The following is a 17,287-nucleotide window of genomic DNA, read 5'->3' as shown; positions in this document are numbered from 1 at the left end:
CCTGGGAGCCATCATAGGCATTGTGGGGGAGACTTTCACAATGGGTATGGAATGTACACAGTCTGACGCTGAGCTGAGGTTAAAGCCAGAAAGTGAACATATGGGTTAAGGTCACGAGGCTACAAGTGGACACAGCTGGCTGTGCCCCTCACTGGCTGGGTGACAAAGGCACACGGCTGGCTCCCAAGCCTGGGTTTCCTGGTTGGGATCCCATTGCCAACCTCATGGATTGGTGTGAAGGTTTAAGAAAAGGATGCACGGGGTGAGTGTCTGGTAAATGGAAGCTATATCATTATTGTTTGTTATTGTTCTTACTGCCGGCATTGCTGTTATTGCCACGTGACCACAACATCTGGAGTTGTCCTGAAAAAGCACCAAGTGGGCCATCAACCCGATGAGAGTCCTAACTGAGATGAGATTTGACACTCAAACTCTGTTTAAATAAGAATCCACAAATTTCACTGTTTGCCCCATTTCTATGGGACAAGGAGGCATGCTCAAGACCCTTTCAGACTTCATAAAAACTCACAGATACTGACAGTTTTCAGAAAACGGAATTCAGAAATATTACCACCAGGGCCACACACTGTTGAGCCAGGAGAACAGAGTGATGGGATTTTTAGAGGTTAAAGCTGACTTGCTCGGGACACAGCCACAGTCTCTGCAAGATGCCTTGGTGAGAAACGACAGATGCAATTCCAAGGCAGAGGATCGTATCTGGTTTTCTACAGTCGTGGGTAAAGGGGGAAGGAGCCATTTTCTTGTCTGTGTCGAGATTTTTTCCACTAGAGTTGGAAGAGCAAACATTTGAAAATTAAACGTTGGGATCTCACAGTTTGGACTGAGAAAAAGCACACCTGGAAATCTCAAGCCTATAACCTGGAGAGGAAAAGGGCAGAACAGGATTAACAGATACAAGAAGGGACACACAAGCTCCAGTGTCCACACGTGAAGCCACGAGATGCCCAGGAGTGGTGTCCAGCTCCTCCACTTCTTGAGGACCCTCACTTCTTGCTCTTTTGGAAAGTGAATTCAGCCAGATTCCAAACCTCCAGGAGCTGCCTCCTTACCAGGAGCACACAATGCAGACAAAATGCCAACCACCACCATAATGGGACTTTTTGGACTGTTGAGGATATTGGAAGCTGGACCAGCAACAGGTCTGGGACCTGTTGGCAAAGGGAACCGGGGGCCCCCAGGAAGAGACTGGGGTGGACAAAGGCTACAGGGACTCAGGCACAAAGGTGTCCAGCAGATAGCACAGGGTCATGGTTAAATGCCAAGCTTCCCACCTGGCTGCCTGGGTTTGAATCCCAGCCTTTCCACTTACCAAGTGGATGATGTTAGGTCACTTCATGCCTCTGTTTCTTCATCTGGATAATAATCATCTCCACCTCCTAAATCTTGATATAGGAAGTTAATTCTCATCATGTCTATAACACTGTGCTGGGGACAGTGGAGCTCAATCAATTGGAGCTCTTATCATCATTCTCTTTCATCCGGGGACTCTTTCTCTAAGAAGTGAGTGCCCACCCCACATCTCTAGATGGCTCTAGCTTTGAGCCCCATGTTGCCCTGCACTTAATATCCACCCAGTACTGACATCTTTCCCAAATGGGGTCCTCAGCCTCTGCCCACCAAGACCTCTTCATGCACAGCTCCCTCGGGCTATGGAGGTGGGCCATTGCTCCCATGTTCTGCCCAGAGGAGCTCGTCACCTTCTTTGGGCCTCATCTGAGGAGCCCAGGATTCCTCCAAGAAAAGCTACCCCTTCCGACCTGATGACAAAATCCAAAGGCCGGACTGTTAGTCCACTCTTTTCCTAACTCTTGACCATTTGGTTGCGTGGTTTTTCCATTCCTTTCCAGAAGAGGAGAAAGGTAATATGAAAATGACCTGAGGAAGATTGTGGCAGACTTTTCTGGCATCCCTACACCCCAGCATTCATGGAGAAGATTTCTCGGGGTGGCATGAATGAGGTGGGCAAATCCGGCACTAAGACAAGTCTGGAGCCAGGCCCCTTACCATCACCGCAGGCCCTGGGTGGCCTGCCATCCTCACCCTCTCCAGGCCTCAGAGATGCAGCTGACGAATTGCGCAACAAGGCGAACTGGCGTCATGAAACCATTTTTATTGTCAGTGAGAAACAGCAACGCTTCAGAGATGATCAGCTAGGAAAAACACTGGTTGGTTGTATTAAAAAATGTAAAGTACAAAACTATCATCCAAAAATAAAATAAAAGCATATTTAAAAGGCTTTTCTGTTAAGTGCTAGGACTTTGAAAATGAAATAAAAACACAGCTCCTTATACCTAAGAAACTGGGTTATAAAAAGATGCGCCGAGGATATTGGGGAGAGCACAGTGGGACAAAGTGTCCTTGCTGGCTCCTTGTGACCACAGCCCACAATCCAGGCCGCAGCATCCTCACCCACCGCCTGGGTCGCAGGGGGCCAGATCAGCCCTTGCTTCCTGAGTGAGGGCGACTGGTAGGAGGTCTCCCCGCTGTGTGAGGCATCAGCGTCCCACCGTGTCTCTCTTCCTCTGGAAACTTCTCTCCCTGGCTCCCCATGTGTGGCCCTGGTCAGCAGCATCTCACAGGTCAGAGGACAGGAAGTCAGGGATCTGTTTGCCTTCTTCAGGAGGTTTGCTGGCCAGCTTTGTGGGAGAAGAAAACAAACACCATCCCAGGATGGGATTCTCATGAGCACCAAAGTGGGGCTCACAAGGATCCCTGCCCAAAGCCCATGGAGTATGAGGGGCCGTGACCTTGAATGTGGCCAGACAGGCAGAACCCCACAATGGTTAGAGCACAGACTTGGCTGCTTCATGCACTTACTTGGGCCAGTCGCTCACCTAACTCTGTGAGCCATGTAAAATCCTCACAGGGATGGTGGAAGGTCAGATTGGACAATGTCTGCAAAGTGCTTAGCGTGGTACCTGACTCACTGCATGCTCACAGTAAACTTGGGATTATTATAGTAGCAGAGATCGGGTTTATATCATCTTGAGGATCAGAAGTGTCAACGGTACTTTTTTTATCTCGAGTGAAGACTGACAAGTAACAACAGGAGATGGGACTTGAAAAGTCAGGCCTTGGAAACTAACTTTTAATTAGTAGGAGTTTGTAATATAAGTTGAATAGGAAAGCTCTTCAAAGAAAAAAAAAAATTAAAAAGCAGTTTCAGGTTCCAAAGATAGCCAGCTGTTGTGGCTCTGACAGGTGTATCACCAGAGGGCAGTTTGGGGAAAGGAGGTCCCAGGGGCCCTGCTTATCCCCGTGGGACGTTCCTGCAGCCCAGCGGGGATCAGTCCTGCTCTGAGACCAGGGCCCAAGAGAACTGCAGCGGGGGCATTTCTGGCTAGTGTCCCAAGCCCTGTGGGCCCTGACCATGCCTCCCTGGGAGTGATCACACGTGTGTGCACACATATACGTGCCTCCATTCCCACCCCCCATTTTCTCCTCTTTCTGTGTTGCTTTCTTCCTTTATCTCTCCCCATATACCCTTGTCTTTCCAGCCATCTGGGTCCTCACCATCGCCTTGAAGAACTGATTTACTTTCTTCCGTTTGAGCGTCTTCTTGTCACCCTCTGAGAGAGGGAAGAAGGTCTGGCTGAGGCGGGGGGACGCGTTGGCATCATCCATCCCAGGTATGCCTGCCACAGAGAGCGTGAGGGCTGGAAGGGGAGTGGAGAGTGGGGGTGAGTGGGTGGGTGGAGGAGAGGCGGTGCCCAAGAGGGTGATGTTGGCGAGGCGGAGAGGACACAGGCTGTGGGACAGAGTCCTGGGAGGACACATCACGGTGCCAGGCAGGAGCCGGGAGGCCTGCTTGCTGCCCTGAGGGGGCCTGTTGAAGCTGTCCTCTTGGCGAGGCTTGCCAACCCCACAGACAGGGGCCTGCCACCTGGCCTGATCCTTGCCAGGGCTTCTGTGCTGGAAACACGGTGCAGGGAGGTGAAGGCCCCTTGGCCACTGGGGTCCTGATTTCCTCAGGGGACGTGGCCTTTGGCCCCATGGTGGGGAGACAATATAAGCTTTTTTCCTTTTTCTCCAAGGCAGGGGCTGGTAGAGAGAACTGGTGGTTCCAGCTCCCAGCTTGGAGATGCACAGACCTGACAAATCAGCTACCTCTTGCCCATTGGTTTTGATGTCGGCAAAATGGGGACAAGGGCACCAGCCTCCAGGGTATTGGGCTGCTGTGAGAAGGCGACGGTGGAATGGCTCTGTGTCCGGCCAAACAGAGTTAGGGGGCCATCCTGCCTTGTGTGGCTGGGTGGGGGTTAAGGGCATGGTTCCAGGGACAGAGGGCCTGGTCTACACTCAGCCTCCGCCACTTCCTAGCTGCTGACATTCTCCGTGCCTCAGTTTCCTCATCCACACAATGGGGCTGATAACATTATCTCCATCATAGGTATGTGTTGAGGCGTAAGTAAAAGATGAAGAATTTAGCACAGGGAGGGCCTAGTGCTGGTCAGCACTCGAGAAATAGCAGGCATCTTCGCTGAGATCTGCCTGCTGAGTTCCACAGGGCAGTGCTTGTGTCTTGCTCCTCTCTGCCCTGGCCCTTGGCACAGGAGCCTGGCCCAGAGTGGCTGACCCTTGAGACAGCTGCATGTCAGATGCAGCGACCCCAGGTGTGCCCACCCCATCATGGCTGTGGCTTCGCCTTCTGCCAACTAGGAACGGTCATCCGTGTGCTGCTAACCTCCTCCCTGGACGACGAGTGCATGCTGGGGGATGTAGGTGGCAATTATGCATTAGACACTCGACCTCTATAAGATGTGCTGGAAGTTTCTGCAAGTTCCTGAAATAGGGCCCCAGGTCAAAAAAGGAAACACGGGGCTTCTGGCCTGTGGGGAGGCCTAGCTAACTGAGAGTGCAGGGCCACCCAGTGTGAGAATGGAGTCCCGGTGAGTCCCGAGGACCGGAGTGGCAACAGGCCTCCACCCCAGCCCCAGGTGCAGCTTGCAGGGCCGCTTCCCCTACAGAGCGGGTGGGTGTGGTGCGAGCTCAGAGGACAGGGGGCCTCTGAGCAGAGCCTCTTGCCCCCAGGATGCCTGGCCCCTTTGCCGTGTAGATCCAGTCTCCGCCCATCCTCCACCCCCAGGCTGGTGGCCCCACCATCTCTGTACCTTCTGGTGCTGGTGGTGGCAGGGTGCATACCTGGGATGGTGGGCATGGACTGACTGGCGAAACTCATCTGAGAGAGGATGGATGACCTGGGGGGAATGGCTGCATGTTCCGAGAGGTTGGTGTCACTCATGAACTCGTGCTTCCTGGAAAGCTGAATAAGTACACACACACACACACACACACACCACAGAGGGTTAGCATTAGGCAGCTCTGTGCCTTGAAAAGTCAGTAACAAGGGCTTGGCAAGGCTTCTGTGGACCCAGCTGCAAGTTGATTTATTCTGTTATCTATCACTCCATGCCAGCCTGCCAAGTATGGTTGCACAGGTTGCACACTATACAACTCCAGGGGTTGGGGAGGCATTGAGGCATTCATTTAGACTATCATGTGAATGATACTCTCTAGAATTGTAAAACACAGAATACTTATTTCTAGTCTTCTCCCCTGGCAAGAGTAGCCTCTGGGGTCTACTGGGAAGTTTGCGGAGGGTCTTCTCTTTCCTGGGAGGCATCTCAGTTGGCTCCTTGCCCTTTCAGCTGCCACCCCTCCCTTGCCAGTACAGTTAACCCCTCTCCCTTTCCTAGGATCCAACAATGCCTTCAACAAACCTCTCTTTCAGGGGGCGAAACTAAGATTTGGACCCAATGACACCAAGTTTCATTATCAAATCGTTATAAGATAAAAACTCAGAGTCAGGGCAGTGAGTCCCTCTCTGTGTCCCCAGCTGGGCTTCTGGCTCACTAGAGGAGCCTAGGAGGGTCTGAGACCTCAGTGGTTGGAATGGCCCTGGGGTTGGCGACAGGGGGTGGACATAAAGAAACCCCTTGCCCAGCACTGGGAGGACAGCTTCTGTCCTGTCTCACAAAGCCCTGCACAGTGGTGGGAAAGACATGCATGGGCTGGAGCCTACTGGCCTGGGTTCAAATCCCGGCTCTGTCACATCAGGCTGTGTGGGTACCCACAGGACTTGACCTCCCTGCTCCTCAGATACGGCCTCTGCATCTCCCACCTCACTGCAGATGCGAGGCCTGAATGGGACCTCATCTGGGGCCCCCAGAGAGTACGGCTGCTGTGCAGCAGAGATGGGCTAACGGGGCTAGAGGCGACCTGCCGGTGCCGCTCACCCGCTTCAGGTCCGACTCGGCTGCTGCCTTCTCATCCGCAAACACCACGCTGCTCCTCTTGGCCCTCTTCTTGGACCTCCGCAGCTTGACTTCCGGCAGAGTGCTCCCCACAGAGATCGGCTCCGCCGGCTCTGCTTTTGGAGTCTTTGGAGGTGCCACCTCCAGGTCAAAGCTGGAGAACGGGAGGGACAGTGGTAGAAATTGCAGTGAGAGCGAGGTTCAGCGGAACTGCCTTGCAGGGACCCAGGCTGGCTGGGTTGTCACTGCGGGGGCAAGGAGTAGCTCAGCTAACCCGACAGAGTTCGGGGAGCTGCTTGCTTAATTTGCAAACACTCAGAATGCAGAGTAAAACGAAACTGAAGGAGGTGAGCCGCAAGCCAGGGAGACTGGTGGTGAGGAGAGACACCCAGTTAAGGTGTGGGTCTGATTCAAATCCAGCACTGCCACCCTTTACTGAATGCCTTTGGGCAAATCACTCAGCCTCCCTGAGCCCTTATTGCATGCGGAGTACTCGGCTCACGTACTCATGTCCTTAGAGTAGTGGACTTTGGGCTGGGTGGGGATGAGGCTCTAGGACGGCGGAAGGGGAGAGGCTTTTCTTGGGGTGAGGGAGCACCTCCCCCCGGCTGCAGAGGGATGGATGGGTGCAGGGAGATCAGCTCCGTGGTAGGGACTTGCAGGGACACAGCCCTGGCAGAGGTGAGGAGATGCCAGACTGAAGCAGGACCTGTGAGGGGCTCTGGCAGCACAGATTGCTGAGCTGGGAGGACGCCAGCCGCAGGTGAATCCTGCTGGGGACCCAGGAAGAGCTGTCTTGCCTCTCAGGCCTTGAATGACCCCCTATCAACGGCACCAACGACAGCAGCTGCACAGGGTGGTTGTGAGGGTTTTAGTGACTTCTTTAAAAAGAAGGGTTGGGAGGAGATAGAAAGGTGGCCTCTGGGACAGAGGGAGAAGTAGCAGGTGTTGTTGGGGGCTGAGGGGGCAGGGGTACAGGGGGCTCCTGGGGCAGAGACTGACCTCTCAGAGGCGGTCTTGCTGGGGGTGCTGCAGTCAGAGTTCATGGACGCCATGGAGATGATGGACATCTGCCTGTAGGAGCGCAGCATGGACCGTGGGCGGCCCACTCGCCTGTCCTCAAAGTCGGGCTGCAGGTGGGGAGAACGGGGTGGTCAGCAGTCAGGCCCTCAGGCTGGATGGGCCAGGCAATGTGGCTTCCACCTTCCCGCTGCCTCCTGCACCTGAGCAGGGCAGGGCTGCAAGGCAGAGCAGGGCATCAGGACAAAAACTCCTGGCTGGCTAAAGCTAGGTGGTGGTTGTTCTGGAAAAGAATTTGGCTGGCCTTCATTCCTGGTTCCTGGGAGGTGACCTCTTAACCCTTGCAATTTGTCCAGTGACAGGAGTGTCTTCGTTCCTTGTGGTGGCCCCTTGATGAGCAGACTCAGGCTGAAGGCCAGGCCAGAGAGACCAACCATGTGGTTATAGGGTGGGGTGGTGGGGGGTGGCTTTGAACCAGGTGATGGAAGTTCAACCCTAGGGAGGGGAAGGGGCTAGAGACTGATTTCAGTCATGTGGCCAATGAGTCACCCCATCATGACTATGTTTCAACGTTTAGGCTAAGGTGAGTTTCCTGGTAGGTAATCACACATCCGTGTGCTGGGAGGGTAGGAAGGGTGATGCATCCTGAGGGCATGCAAGCTGTGTGTTTGGGACCCTCCCAGACCTCACCCCGCGCATCTCTTCATTTACTTGGTCCTAATTTGTATTCTTTATAGTAAAACTGTAATCATAAGCATAGTGCTTTCTTGAATTCTGTGAAATTCTGCGCACCTGAAAAGATAGAGGGAGCCCCCAAACTGGTAGCCAGTCGGTCAGAAGTGCAGGTGGCCTGGGAACCCTGGTGTCAGAAGTAAGGGGATTTTGTGGAGGAAGTTGTCCTTAACCTGTGAGGTGTGACCTGACTCTGAGTAGGTGACATCAGATTGCACTGCACTGTCCTGTCATTGTTGAAGGACACAACCTGTTTCCTGAGAAGCTCCTGGGCCAACAGACAAGAGACCCAGACTTACCTCTATGCTCTTTGAGCAGCTGACGTCCCCCTCCGGGCCTCAGTTTTCTCATCTATAAAATCCGAGGGTTGACCCCATGGCCTCTAAGGGACCCCACAGCCTTGATGTTCTAGGACTCTACTTTCTGGGGGAGGAGGATCGAGATGTCCCTATGAGCACCAGGCCATTGGCAGCTTTATGTCACAGAGCTTATTAGTGGCCCAAAGCACTGGCTTTGGAGGCCAACAGAGCCAGGTGAAAATTCTCACCTGCTAGGTAGCCTTTGGTGAGTTACTTAACACTTCTGAACCTCCAAGAGAGATGCAAGGAGTTGAAAATCATTCCTACTTCCCAGGCGCATTGTGGGGATTAAACAATGAGTAGATGTCATGTGCTGACATCAAACTGGGCACCCCCTAGGTGCCTCGCAGGCAGTGTGACTTCTATTCTTAGCATAGTCCCTCAGTGCTAAGGGCTCACTTTGTACCTGACGTTTACCTGGGGGTGACTGTGAGGGACCAATTTACAGGAAGGCTCCCCTGGATCAGGTTCCTTGCTGGGTCCCTGCCAGCCACAATCCCCATGGCTCCCCATATCCCCTCTCCTCACCCCTCCCACCCACAGGGACCACCCGTACCATTTCTCGGACACCATACTCCTTCTCCACCTTCAATTTCAGGTTCTTGAAGCATTCTTCCATCCGGTCATGGAAAGGCCGCAGATTCTCTGACACTCTTTTCTCATGGATTTTGATCCCAGCTCCCAGGAAAGGGATCTAGAGGGAAAGGCGGTACATGGTGAGCCACAGGCTGGTCCCTGGCTGCAGCCTGAGACCTGGACCATATGAAGGTGGCTGAAGCCAAATCAGTCTGCTCAGAATTCGTGGAGGGCACTAGAGTCTCTGAGACCTTCACACAGGGTCAATAGCCCTGGGACGTAGGGTATCTGGGGTTACGCTGGGGTTGCTCTGGGAGGCAAGAAAGACCTCAAACTGCCCATGCCCCTAAGAGGGTCAGAACCCCATTAGAGGCTGTATGTTTAGGCATGTCTCCCCCTTATGAATCTACTAAGGGGCAGAGTGTGGGGCAGCAGGGAGGAAGCTCTGAGGCTCTGATGTAAAACCTTGCCCAGGAAGCTCTGGGCATTGGAAAAGGGAAATATGAGCGTCAGAAGCTGGGAGATAGAAGAAAAGAAGAGCTGAAAGGAACAGGAGGAGTGACACAGTCTCATCTTAGAACACGGAGGTCCCATTATAGCTACGTGGCTGCTGAAGAAAGATACGGAAGTGCTGATGTCCTAAGGTACCAGCCAATAGGGAATTTTTAAAAAGTGATGCAAAATCCTTGGGAAGATGGGGGAGGACGAGGTGGCAGATGTGAGGGAGTGAAACTCATTCATCAACAAAAGAGGTCAATGGGATGCTGTCTAAATGGCAGTTAGAAGGAGGAGTAGCTGAGCCATGGTGGCCACTACTAGAGGAAACAGCTGGGAAAGTTAGCAGTGTGGTCCTGGGAGACATAACTAAGGCTGCAAAGACGTGGAATATAGAGTATTTTGAAGAAAAACAATTAACATTTCCATGATGCAAGGAGTTGAAAATCATTCCTACTTCCCAGGCGCGTTGTGGGGATTAAACAACGAGTAGGTGCCCATGATGGCGACATAAAGACATCCTGCCTCCTTCTCCGGGAGGCACCCTTGAAAGGACAAGATGAAGGAGTTACCGGAATCTGATCCGACCTACAACATGGCCAGTGGATGGAGGATGGCAGCTCGCCTTCCAGAGCGGGGGGAGAGTGACAACAAGAGGCCCACCTGCCTCTAGAAACCCAGGAGAAGCTTAGGCATCGGAGGCACCAGGTACCCCGGAAAAGTGAGGGTGACTCGAGGAGCCGAACACAGAGGGATACATTGAAATTCTGTGACAGCAGCAGTCAGATCTCCAGGTCCTCACCACTTCACCCTGTAGCCACGTGCCGTTTTCTCAGTTCCCCAAGAAGAAGGGGCTTTTCCTTCAGAACGATTAGGACAAGGAGTGCTGGGCTCAAGGGTACCAGGCACAACAGAAGTCAGGGATGACAAGCCAGACTGAAAGCAGGGGGTGGAAGGGAAGTCGGCACACTGGTAGTCAGACCTTTACTCCAACTCACAAACTCCAGCAGCATAGTCGCCAGGATGATCTCTCCTATGTTTGAGAGAGTTCTCCCTGGAGAAAGTGAATGGCCTGTTATACAGACATTTGTGGACTGCTCAGTTACTATAGAATGATGCCATCCAGTTGACAAAGGCATCATCCATGTACCCAAGGCTTCACTTAGCTCTTTAGTGCTGCAGTCCCAACTATGAAGATCACCAGACATTGAAGGAAACTCTCTAATATGAAAGACCGAGATCTGAACCAACAGACAGGGAAGAAAACAAAAAGGAAGGCATGAAAAAAGCAGGGGAGGAAGGGAGGAAGAAATGAACGAACTTGGAGAAAACAGGGAGGGTGAAGAGGGCCTAAGAAACATTATTTTACAAAGTTTACTAAGTATATAGAAACAGAAGAGATCCTCCATCCATGAAATAAGAAATATTTTATTAAAAAAAGAAGAATGATAATAGAAATACCACATATAAAAACTAATAATATATAAAGAATGAAGGTAAACTTATAGCTTTAGTTTTACCTATTAAAAAGGACAAAAAAAATCAATGATGTAGGCATCCATCCCAAAATATTAGTAAAAGAACAGCAAATTAAACCCAGTAAGAGTAGAAGGAAAGACATTAATAAAAGTGAGAGTAGGCCTGAATGACAAAGGAAACAAACTTACAGCAGAGAGGACTGGCAAAGCCAAAGCTGGTTCTTCGGAAAACTGTTTCTTGGTATCCAGGAAGGCGAAAGATGCCTGACCTGGAAATTCTAGTACCAGATATATGCTGAGGGAAGTGAGTACTTATGTTCACCAAAAGACACGAACTAGAATGTTCTTTGCAACTTTATTCATACTACACAAAACTGGAAAGCAACCCAAATGTCCACCAACAAGAGAATGGATAAATAAATTGGCATATTATTCAGTATGTTGTATATTCATTCAGTGGATGAGGGAAACAAAAACCACAAACTTCTGATATTTGTAACAACCTGGATGAATGTCAAAGGCGCTGTGTTGAGCAAAAGAAGCCAGACTCGCAGTAGTACATACTGTGTAATACCATTTATATAAAGTTCAAGAACAGGCAAAATCAACCTATGCTGATAGAAGCTTGGCTGCATTTGCCAGAGCTACATATTCTCATATACTGTAAGCGACTCAATGCCTAGGCACACACCCAACAGAATTTATGCATATGTGTGCCCAAAAGACACATATAAAGATGCTCATTCCTTGTAATAGCCCCAAATTACAATCAACCTAAATCTCCATCAGTTGAAAAATAAATAAATACGTTTTGATATAGTTACACAATCCAGCTGTACAGACTATTACACATCAGTGAAAATGAGGGGCGTCTGGGTGGCTCAGTCAGTTGACTGTCCGACTCTTGATTTCAGTTCAGGTCGTGACTCCAGGGTCATGGGATTGGCCCCATGTCAGCTCCATGCTGAGCACGGAGCCTGCTTGGGATTCTCTCTCTCTCCCTCTGCCCCTCTCCCCTGCTTGCACTCTCTGTCTCTAAAATAAATAAATAAATAAGGGGTGCCTGAGTGGCTCAGTGAGTTAAGCGTCCGACTTCGGCTCAGGTCATGATCCCACAGTTTGTGGGTTCGAGCCCCCCGTCGGGCTCTGTGCTGACAGCTCAGAGCCTGGAGCCTGATTTGGATTCTGTGTCTCCCCCTCTCTCTGCCCCTCTCCTGCTTAGGCTCTGTCTCTCTCTGTCTCTCAAAAATAAATATAAAATTTTTAAAATAAATAAACAAATAAATAAATGAAAATGAATTAATCATAGCTATATACAACAAGATGAATGAATTTTTCAAGCATAACATTTAGCAAATAAGTTAGACCCAAAAGAATGCATACTATGTGATTCCATTTATATTATAGGCCAAAAATCGGCAAAAGTAAACTCTAGTGTTTAGGAATGAGTGCTTGGGTGATGAAAACTATTTTTTATTTTATTATTATTTAATAATAATAATGTCTTATTTATTTATGTATGTATGTATGTATGTATGTATGTATGTATGTATGTAATGTTTTATTTATTTTTGAGAGAGAGAGCAAGCAAGTGGGAGCAGGGAAGGGGCAGAGAGAGAAGGTGACAGAGGATTTGAAGAGGGCTCTGTGCCAACAGCAGGAAGCCCGATGCCCGGCTTGAACTCACAAACCATGAGATCATGACCTAAGGCGAAATCGGATGCTCAGCCAACTGAGCCAGCCAGGCTCCCTGAAAACTATTTTTTAAAAAGCAAGGAAATGTTTACTTCAAAAGCTGGGTAGTGGTCAGCCTTGGGGAAGATTAGCAATGACTACAGTCTGGGCTTATAGACACAAGCTGGCTTCTGGGTGTTGGTAGAATTTTATTTCTTCACCTGGATGGTGGTCAAATGGATATACATTTTGTGATAAATCACTGTGCTGTATATTTTTGCTATGCACATTTTTTATATGTAATATTTCACAAAACATTTAAAGGACAAATGTACTGTAGACATCTTTCCATGCCAGTAAATATAGAGAAAAGCTTTACAAAGAAGAAAAAATTAAGCAATCAGTCTAGAGACCTGTGAAATCTTGAACACAAAAAAAGTACTTGGAAGGCTCTGGCTTTTGTTGTGTTGCTAGACTAGGTACAAGGACATTCCCTTTTGAAATCTACAGTTCTCTGACTTTGAGGAAAATCCAAAGTGTATCTGGCTTTGTGAAACCAAGATCCAATTTAGAATTAAGCTCCAAGAGGACAAGGAGCAGGCCTAGATCTGTCCAGCACTATTTCTATGGCTGGGCACACAGTAGGATCTCAATAAATATAAGGTACAAGAATGAACAGAACAGACAAGGAAGAGCTAATTCGCTGTATGTAGTATTGTTAACAAGGCTGCTTTCACCCTGGCAGGGCAACATCTTTGAGTGTAAAGTGCCCAAAGTTAGGGCACCTGGACTCTGGGAGGGAGGGACGTGGCCCCCTTGGCAGTACTGAGTGGGGAGGGGCCTCTGTAACATGGTGGTTCACTGGGGGCGGGGGTCTGTGCTTTGGAGGAAGTGGCCACTAGGGGGTGTTGTCTGAAGAGCCCAAGCTAATGCTTTCGAAGTCTTCTGTCTTCGTAGTGTCTGCCCATTAGCTCCAAGACTTTGGTAGAATTGTTTTTAGAAGGCACAGCCTGGAACTAGCTGTGCTGCGAGGCTGAGGTTCATGCTTTGGGTGTGGTGGGCACAACATGGAGGACCCACTACCAGGTGATAAGACCTGCCCAGGGAGAGGCCCAGGGCAGTGTTATGGATTGAGAGTGACACCAACACCCAACAAATTTGTGTGACATGCTGGCCCTCCCTAGGGCATCCCAGAAATACCTGAGAAAGGGGACTAATCAAAGCCAGGCCTTCCTGATTCCCGGGTTGGCGGTGTGAGTGGGAGCTACCATTATCTGGGTATTAAAGACCGTGATGACCTCAGAAAGCTGGGGATCTTGGGTATGTCTGGGTTTCACAGGTGGCACAAGGTAAGAAGGGAGAGAAAATTCCAGACACACAAAATGCATTCAGGAAACTGTGTCTGTGCAGTACTTGCTGTTTCATTTTTAAAGCCTCTCTTTGCATAAATTGGCAGAGGCAGAGAAGGACCTGAATTAGGAATCCTTATTTTAAGAAAAGAGGCTGCACCCAATGCTTCTCATTCCCTGATTTCCCTAGAGTAACAAAAACTCCCTACCACAATAGCTTGCTTTTCTTTGCAGGGTGACTGGCAAGAAGGGAGGGAGGGAGGACAGGCAGCTGCAGACAGCTGCCCCCTGCTCCCTGTGCCTCCCTCCAGCTCCTGCCCTCTGGAGCCCACCTGGTGTTCTGGGTGCTGAGTGCTCCCTGCAGAGCAAGCTGAAGTGCAAAGAGGGAGAGGCTTGTCCTTTGAAGGCCTCTGGGGGGGGGGGGTCTGGTGGACTGTTTCTTCTCTAGGGAGTGAGAGCGAGGGGGAGAGAGAAACAAAGGGAGAGAGGGAGGGAGAGAGAAGGAGGGAGGGAAAACACAGGAGAGGGAGCTGGAGAAAGGCAGGGAGAAGGAGGAAGGGAAGTGGGGAGAGAAGAGGAAGGGAAGGAGAGAGAGGAGTAAGATGTGAAGGGCAGAGGGAGGCAAAAGACAGAGAGAGGAGGGATAGAAGCCGAAACATCTATGAGAAAAAGGGACAGATGCGCAGGAAGAAAGAGATAGAAAGAAGGAGATCATGGAGGGAGGGGGCGGGGTGCCAGGAGAGAAGGGATGGAGGGGAGACAAAGACAAGCGCGCAGAAGGAAGGACAGGGCCATCCAAGTTTTCTGGCTTGGCTCTGGAGGTGCAGAATGCAGGCTCTTTGACCCAAACCCCACCAGACAGAGGCCTCAATTATTTTCCAAACCTGGTAATCCATCTGAGCACTATCTGCCACAAACTGGGTCAGCTTTAGCAGGAGGAGAAGTACATGTGGGGGGCCCAAATCTTCTACTATCTGATTGGCGTGTGCCAGGTGGGGGGGGTCCTGGCTTTCATTTCAGTCCCACTGGGATAAGCCACCTCCTCTGAATTCAACATCCATTCGATAGAGCAGTGTTAGCATCATGCAGCACAGCATCGCTGCCCAGCACCCCAAGGGTGCAGTGCCCCAAATCCCCGCTCCAGGATAAGCCTGCTTGTGGGAGATGTAGATTCAGAAGAAGGGCTGAAAGTCAAGGGACAGGAGAAGAGGTTAACCTAGGCCACGCCAGCCAGAAGCTAGCAAGCAGAGGGCAAGGGAGTCGGAACAGGACAGAAAGCAGGCAGGGCGACCCCGCCCCAGTCCAGCTACACTTTACCTGCCATGCAATCAGGTCCTTGAGGCGGCTCAGTTTTTCCTGGTCCTCAGGGTGATCCCTCGTGTACTCCTCTGTGAAAAAGGCCTGGGGAGGACAGGCAGGAAGTTTGGATTTCCTGTTCATTTGGCGTGGACCCCAAAACCAATGTCTCTGTTACTGTGAGAGGACTCCATGTGAGGGGGGCAGGCATGAGGTCACACGTATTTGGATGGGACAGGGACCTGTAGGGACTGACACTGTTTCCTCTTCCTAGAGGCTCAGATCAGACCCCATTGGGCAAGGACCACAAACCCCAGGGAAGGAGTTCTCCAAGTCTCCCTGGAGCGGAAGCATCAGCCTCAGTTGGGAATCTGTCAGATGTACAAATTCTTGGGTCTCACCCAGACCTACTGAATCAGAACCTCTAGGTGGGGTGGGTGGGGATGTGGAGGAAGAAGCCTCAGAGGAGATTCTGATGCTGCTTCAAGTTTGAGAGCATTGCCTCAGGGAAGGGAACTCAAAGAGTTATTTCACCGTGGTGCTCCAGGTGGCCTTACCACCTCCCTTACTGTGTGTGCCCTTGCCCCCACCCCCACCCCCCAGCTCTTTCTGAGACTTATGTCCTTTGCGTGTGTGCACACACACAGACATATATTATCACCTCTCAAGGCTAAACAAAGGGTTACTGATGATGACTGATGGGGTATCCCAGGGTGGCTAGAAGGACTGCTTGTATGACTGGAATTACTGTCCCTGAATTAGACTACTGCATAGTTTTCTTAGTTTTATATCAGTGGAGGACACAGAAAAGATTAATAGGGAATTCATTATGAGATATATTGGAATGAGGCATTCATTTTCCCATCTGTGCTATTAATGTCTGTACTAGGTAAAAGCACAATAAGGACTTTTTCTTCTACTTTAGTGTTGGGAAAAGCTCTGTCCCTCTCCTGAGAAACTGGTATTTTCCCCAGTGGAAAATATGACTCATAGAATTATTGGCATTTCCCTTTTTGCCATGGATACCAGGAGGCTCAAAAATAAAATCGGTGGCTAAAATGTGTAGGTATCTCTGGAGGGACCTTATGATCTGGATACCCAGACTCCCATTTTGGAGTTGATCTCCTCTCTTTTCTCTATTTTCACAGACCCTGGGTTTCATTTATTTCCATTTGTTGAGGTCATTTTAATCATCTGTGGAAGAGATAGATTCACACAAAGTGGCATGCACTTTGATTTGTGGCTCCTGTACTTTTGCGATCTGGCTCAGATCCAGAGCCTTTCACCGATGGAGGTGCCTGGATGTGCCCAGAGGCATAGGGGATCCGTGTGATCCCTATTCCTTCCTGCCACAGCAGAATGTAGCATTGAGGCTGGAAAGGAGATGAGAGAGGGGCTGTAGAAACTCTGGAAGATGTATGAGGTCTGCCAAGCTGACAAACAGCTACAGTAAGATAGTGACAGGCAGTTACATCTTCCCCCGGGGGCCCTCCTACCACTGCTCTGTCGCCACTGGGGCCTGAACAGCAGCCCTCACCTTCTCGTACTTGGCGAAACCTCCCATGACAGCAGGGTCCACGATCCCATTCAGGAGCATGGACAGTGGGTTAATGGGGAGGCTTTCGTCACTCTGGTACTGGTTGATCATCATCAGGATCTTCTCATTGGCTGTGGACATGGTTTCGATGGCATTCTCCAGAGGACTAATTGTGGTCTGTTGAAAACGAGATCACCAAGAAGGAAGAGCCTTAGCAGGTCGCTTTAAAAACAGATAGAATTATTGGTATTGATTTCAACCGGGGTTGGAATTCAAATGAAGCAATGCTCCCTGAGGGACTGTAACAGGCTCTTGTTATAATTAGTGAGCTCTAGGGGTTGTCTTCTGTCTGGGGAGAGACAGGCTAACTTTCTGCTTAGTGAGAAAGGCATTTCCCCGGAGAGGTAGAGGCAGGAAGTCTCAAGCTCTGGCTGGGGTTTCAGAAGCTGGGTATGCTCTCGGGAAAGTTTTCTCTTCTTATTACCTGGGCGAAACA

General features: G+C 50.3%; 1 protein-coding gene across 1 annotated transcript in view; it reads right to left on the bottom strand.

Moving 5' to 3' along the window:
• Window positions 1–2,111: 2,111 nt before the first annotated feature.
• The window catches only part of DOCK2 (dedicator of cytokinesis 2), a 413,845-nt gene continuing 398,669 nt past the window's right edge, over window positions 2,112–17,287 (bottom strand). The window contains exons 45-52 of the mRNA XM_053907087.1: window positions 16,792–16,968; window positions 15,276–15,359; window positions 8,943–9,080; window positions 7,278–7,405; window positions 6,258–6,429; window positions 5,164–5,284; window positions 3,535–3,677; window positions 2,112–2,657 (exon numbers count right to left, since the gene is read on the bottom strand). Coding sequence (XP_053763062.1) covers window positions 2,595–2,657; window positions 3,535–3,677; window positions 5,164–5,284; window positions 6,258–6,429; window positions 7,278–7,405; window positions 8,943–9,080; window positions 15,276–15,359; window positions 16,792–16,968 — 1,026 coding nt within the window. The 3' untranslated portion in view covers window positions 2,112–2,594. The remainder of the gene's footprint in view (window positions 2,658–3,534; window positions 3,678–5,163; window positions 5,285–6,257; window positions 6,430–7,277; window positions 7,406–8,942; window positions 9,081–15,275; window positions 15,360–16,791; window positions 16,969–17,287) is intronic.

Source organism: Panthera pardus, unplaced genomic scaffold, assembly GCF_024362965.1.
Source record: "Panthera pardus isolate Hobbes unplaced genomic scaffold, ASM2436296v1 HiC_scaffold_2, whole genome shotgun sequence".
NCBI lineage: Eukaryota > Metazoa > Chordata > Mammalia > Carnivora > Felidae > Panthera > Panthera pardus.
The sequence above is the reverse complement of the archived record's forward strand: the minus strand, read 5'-3'. Positions and strand labels throughout refer to the sequence as shown.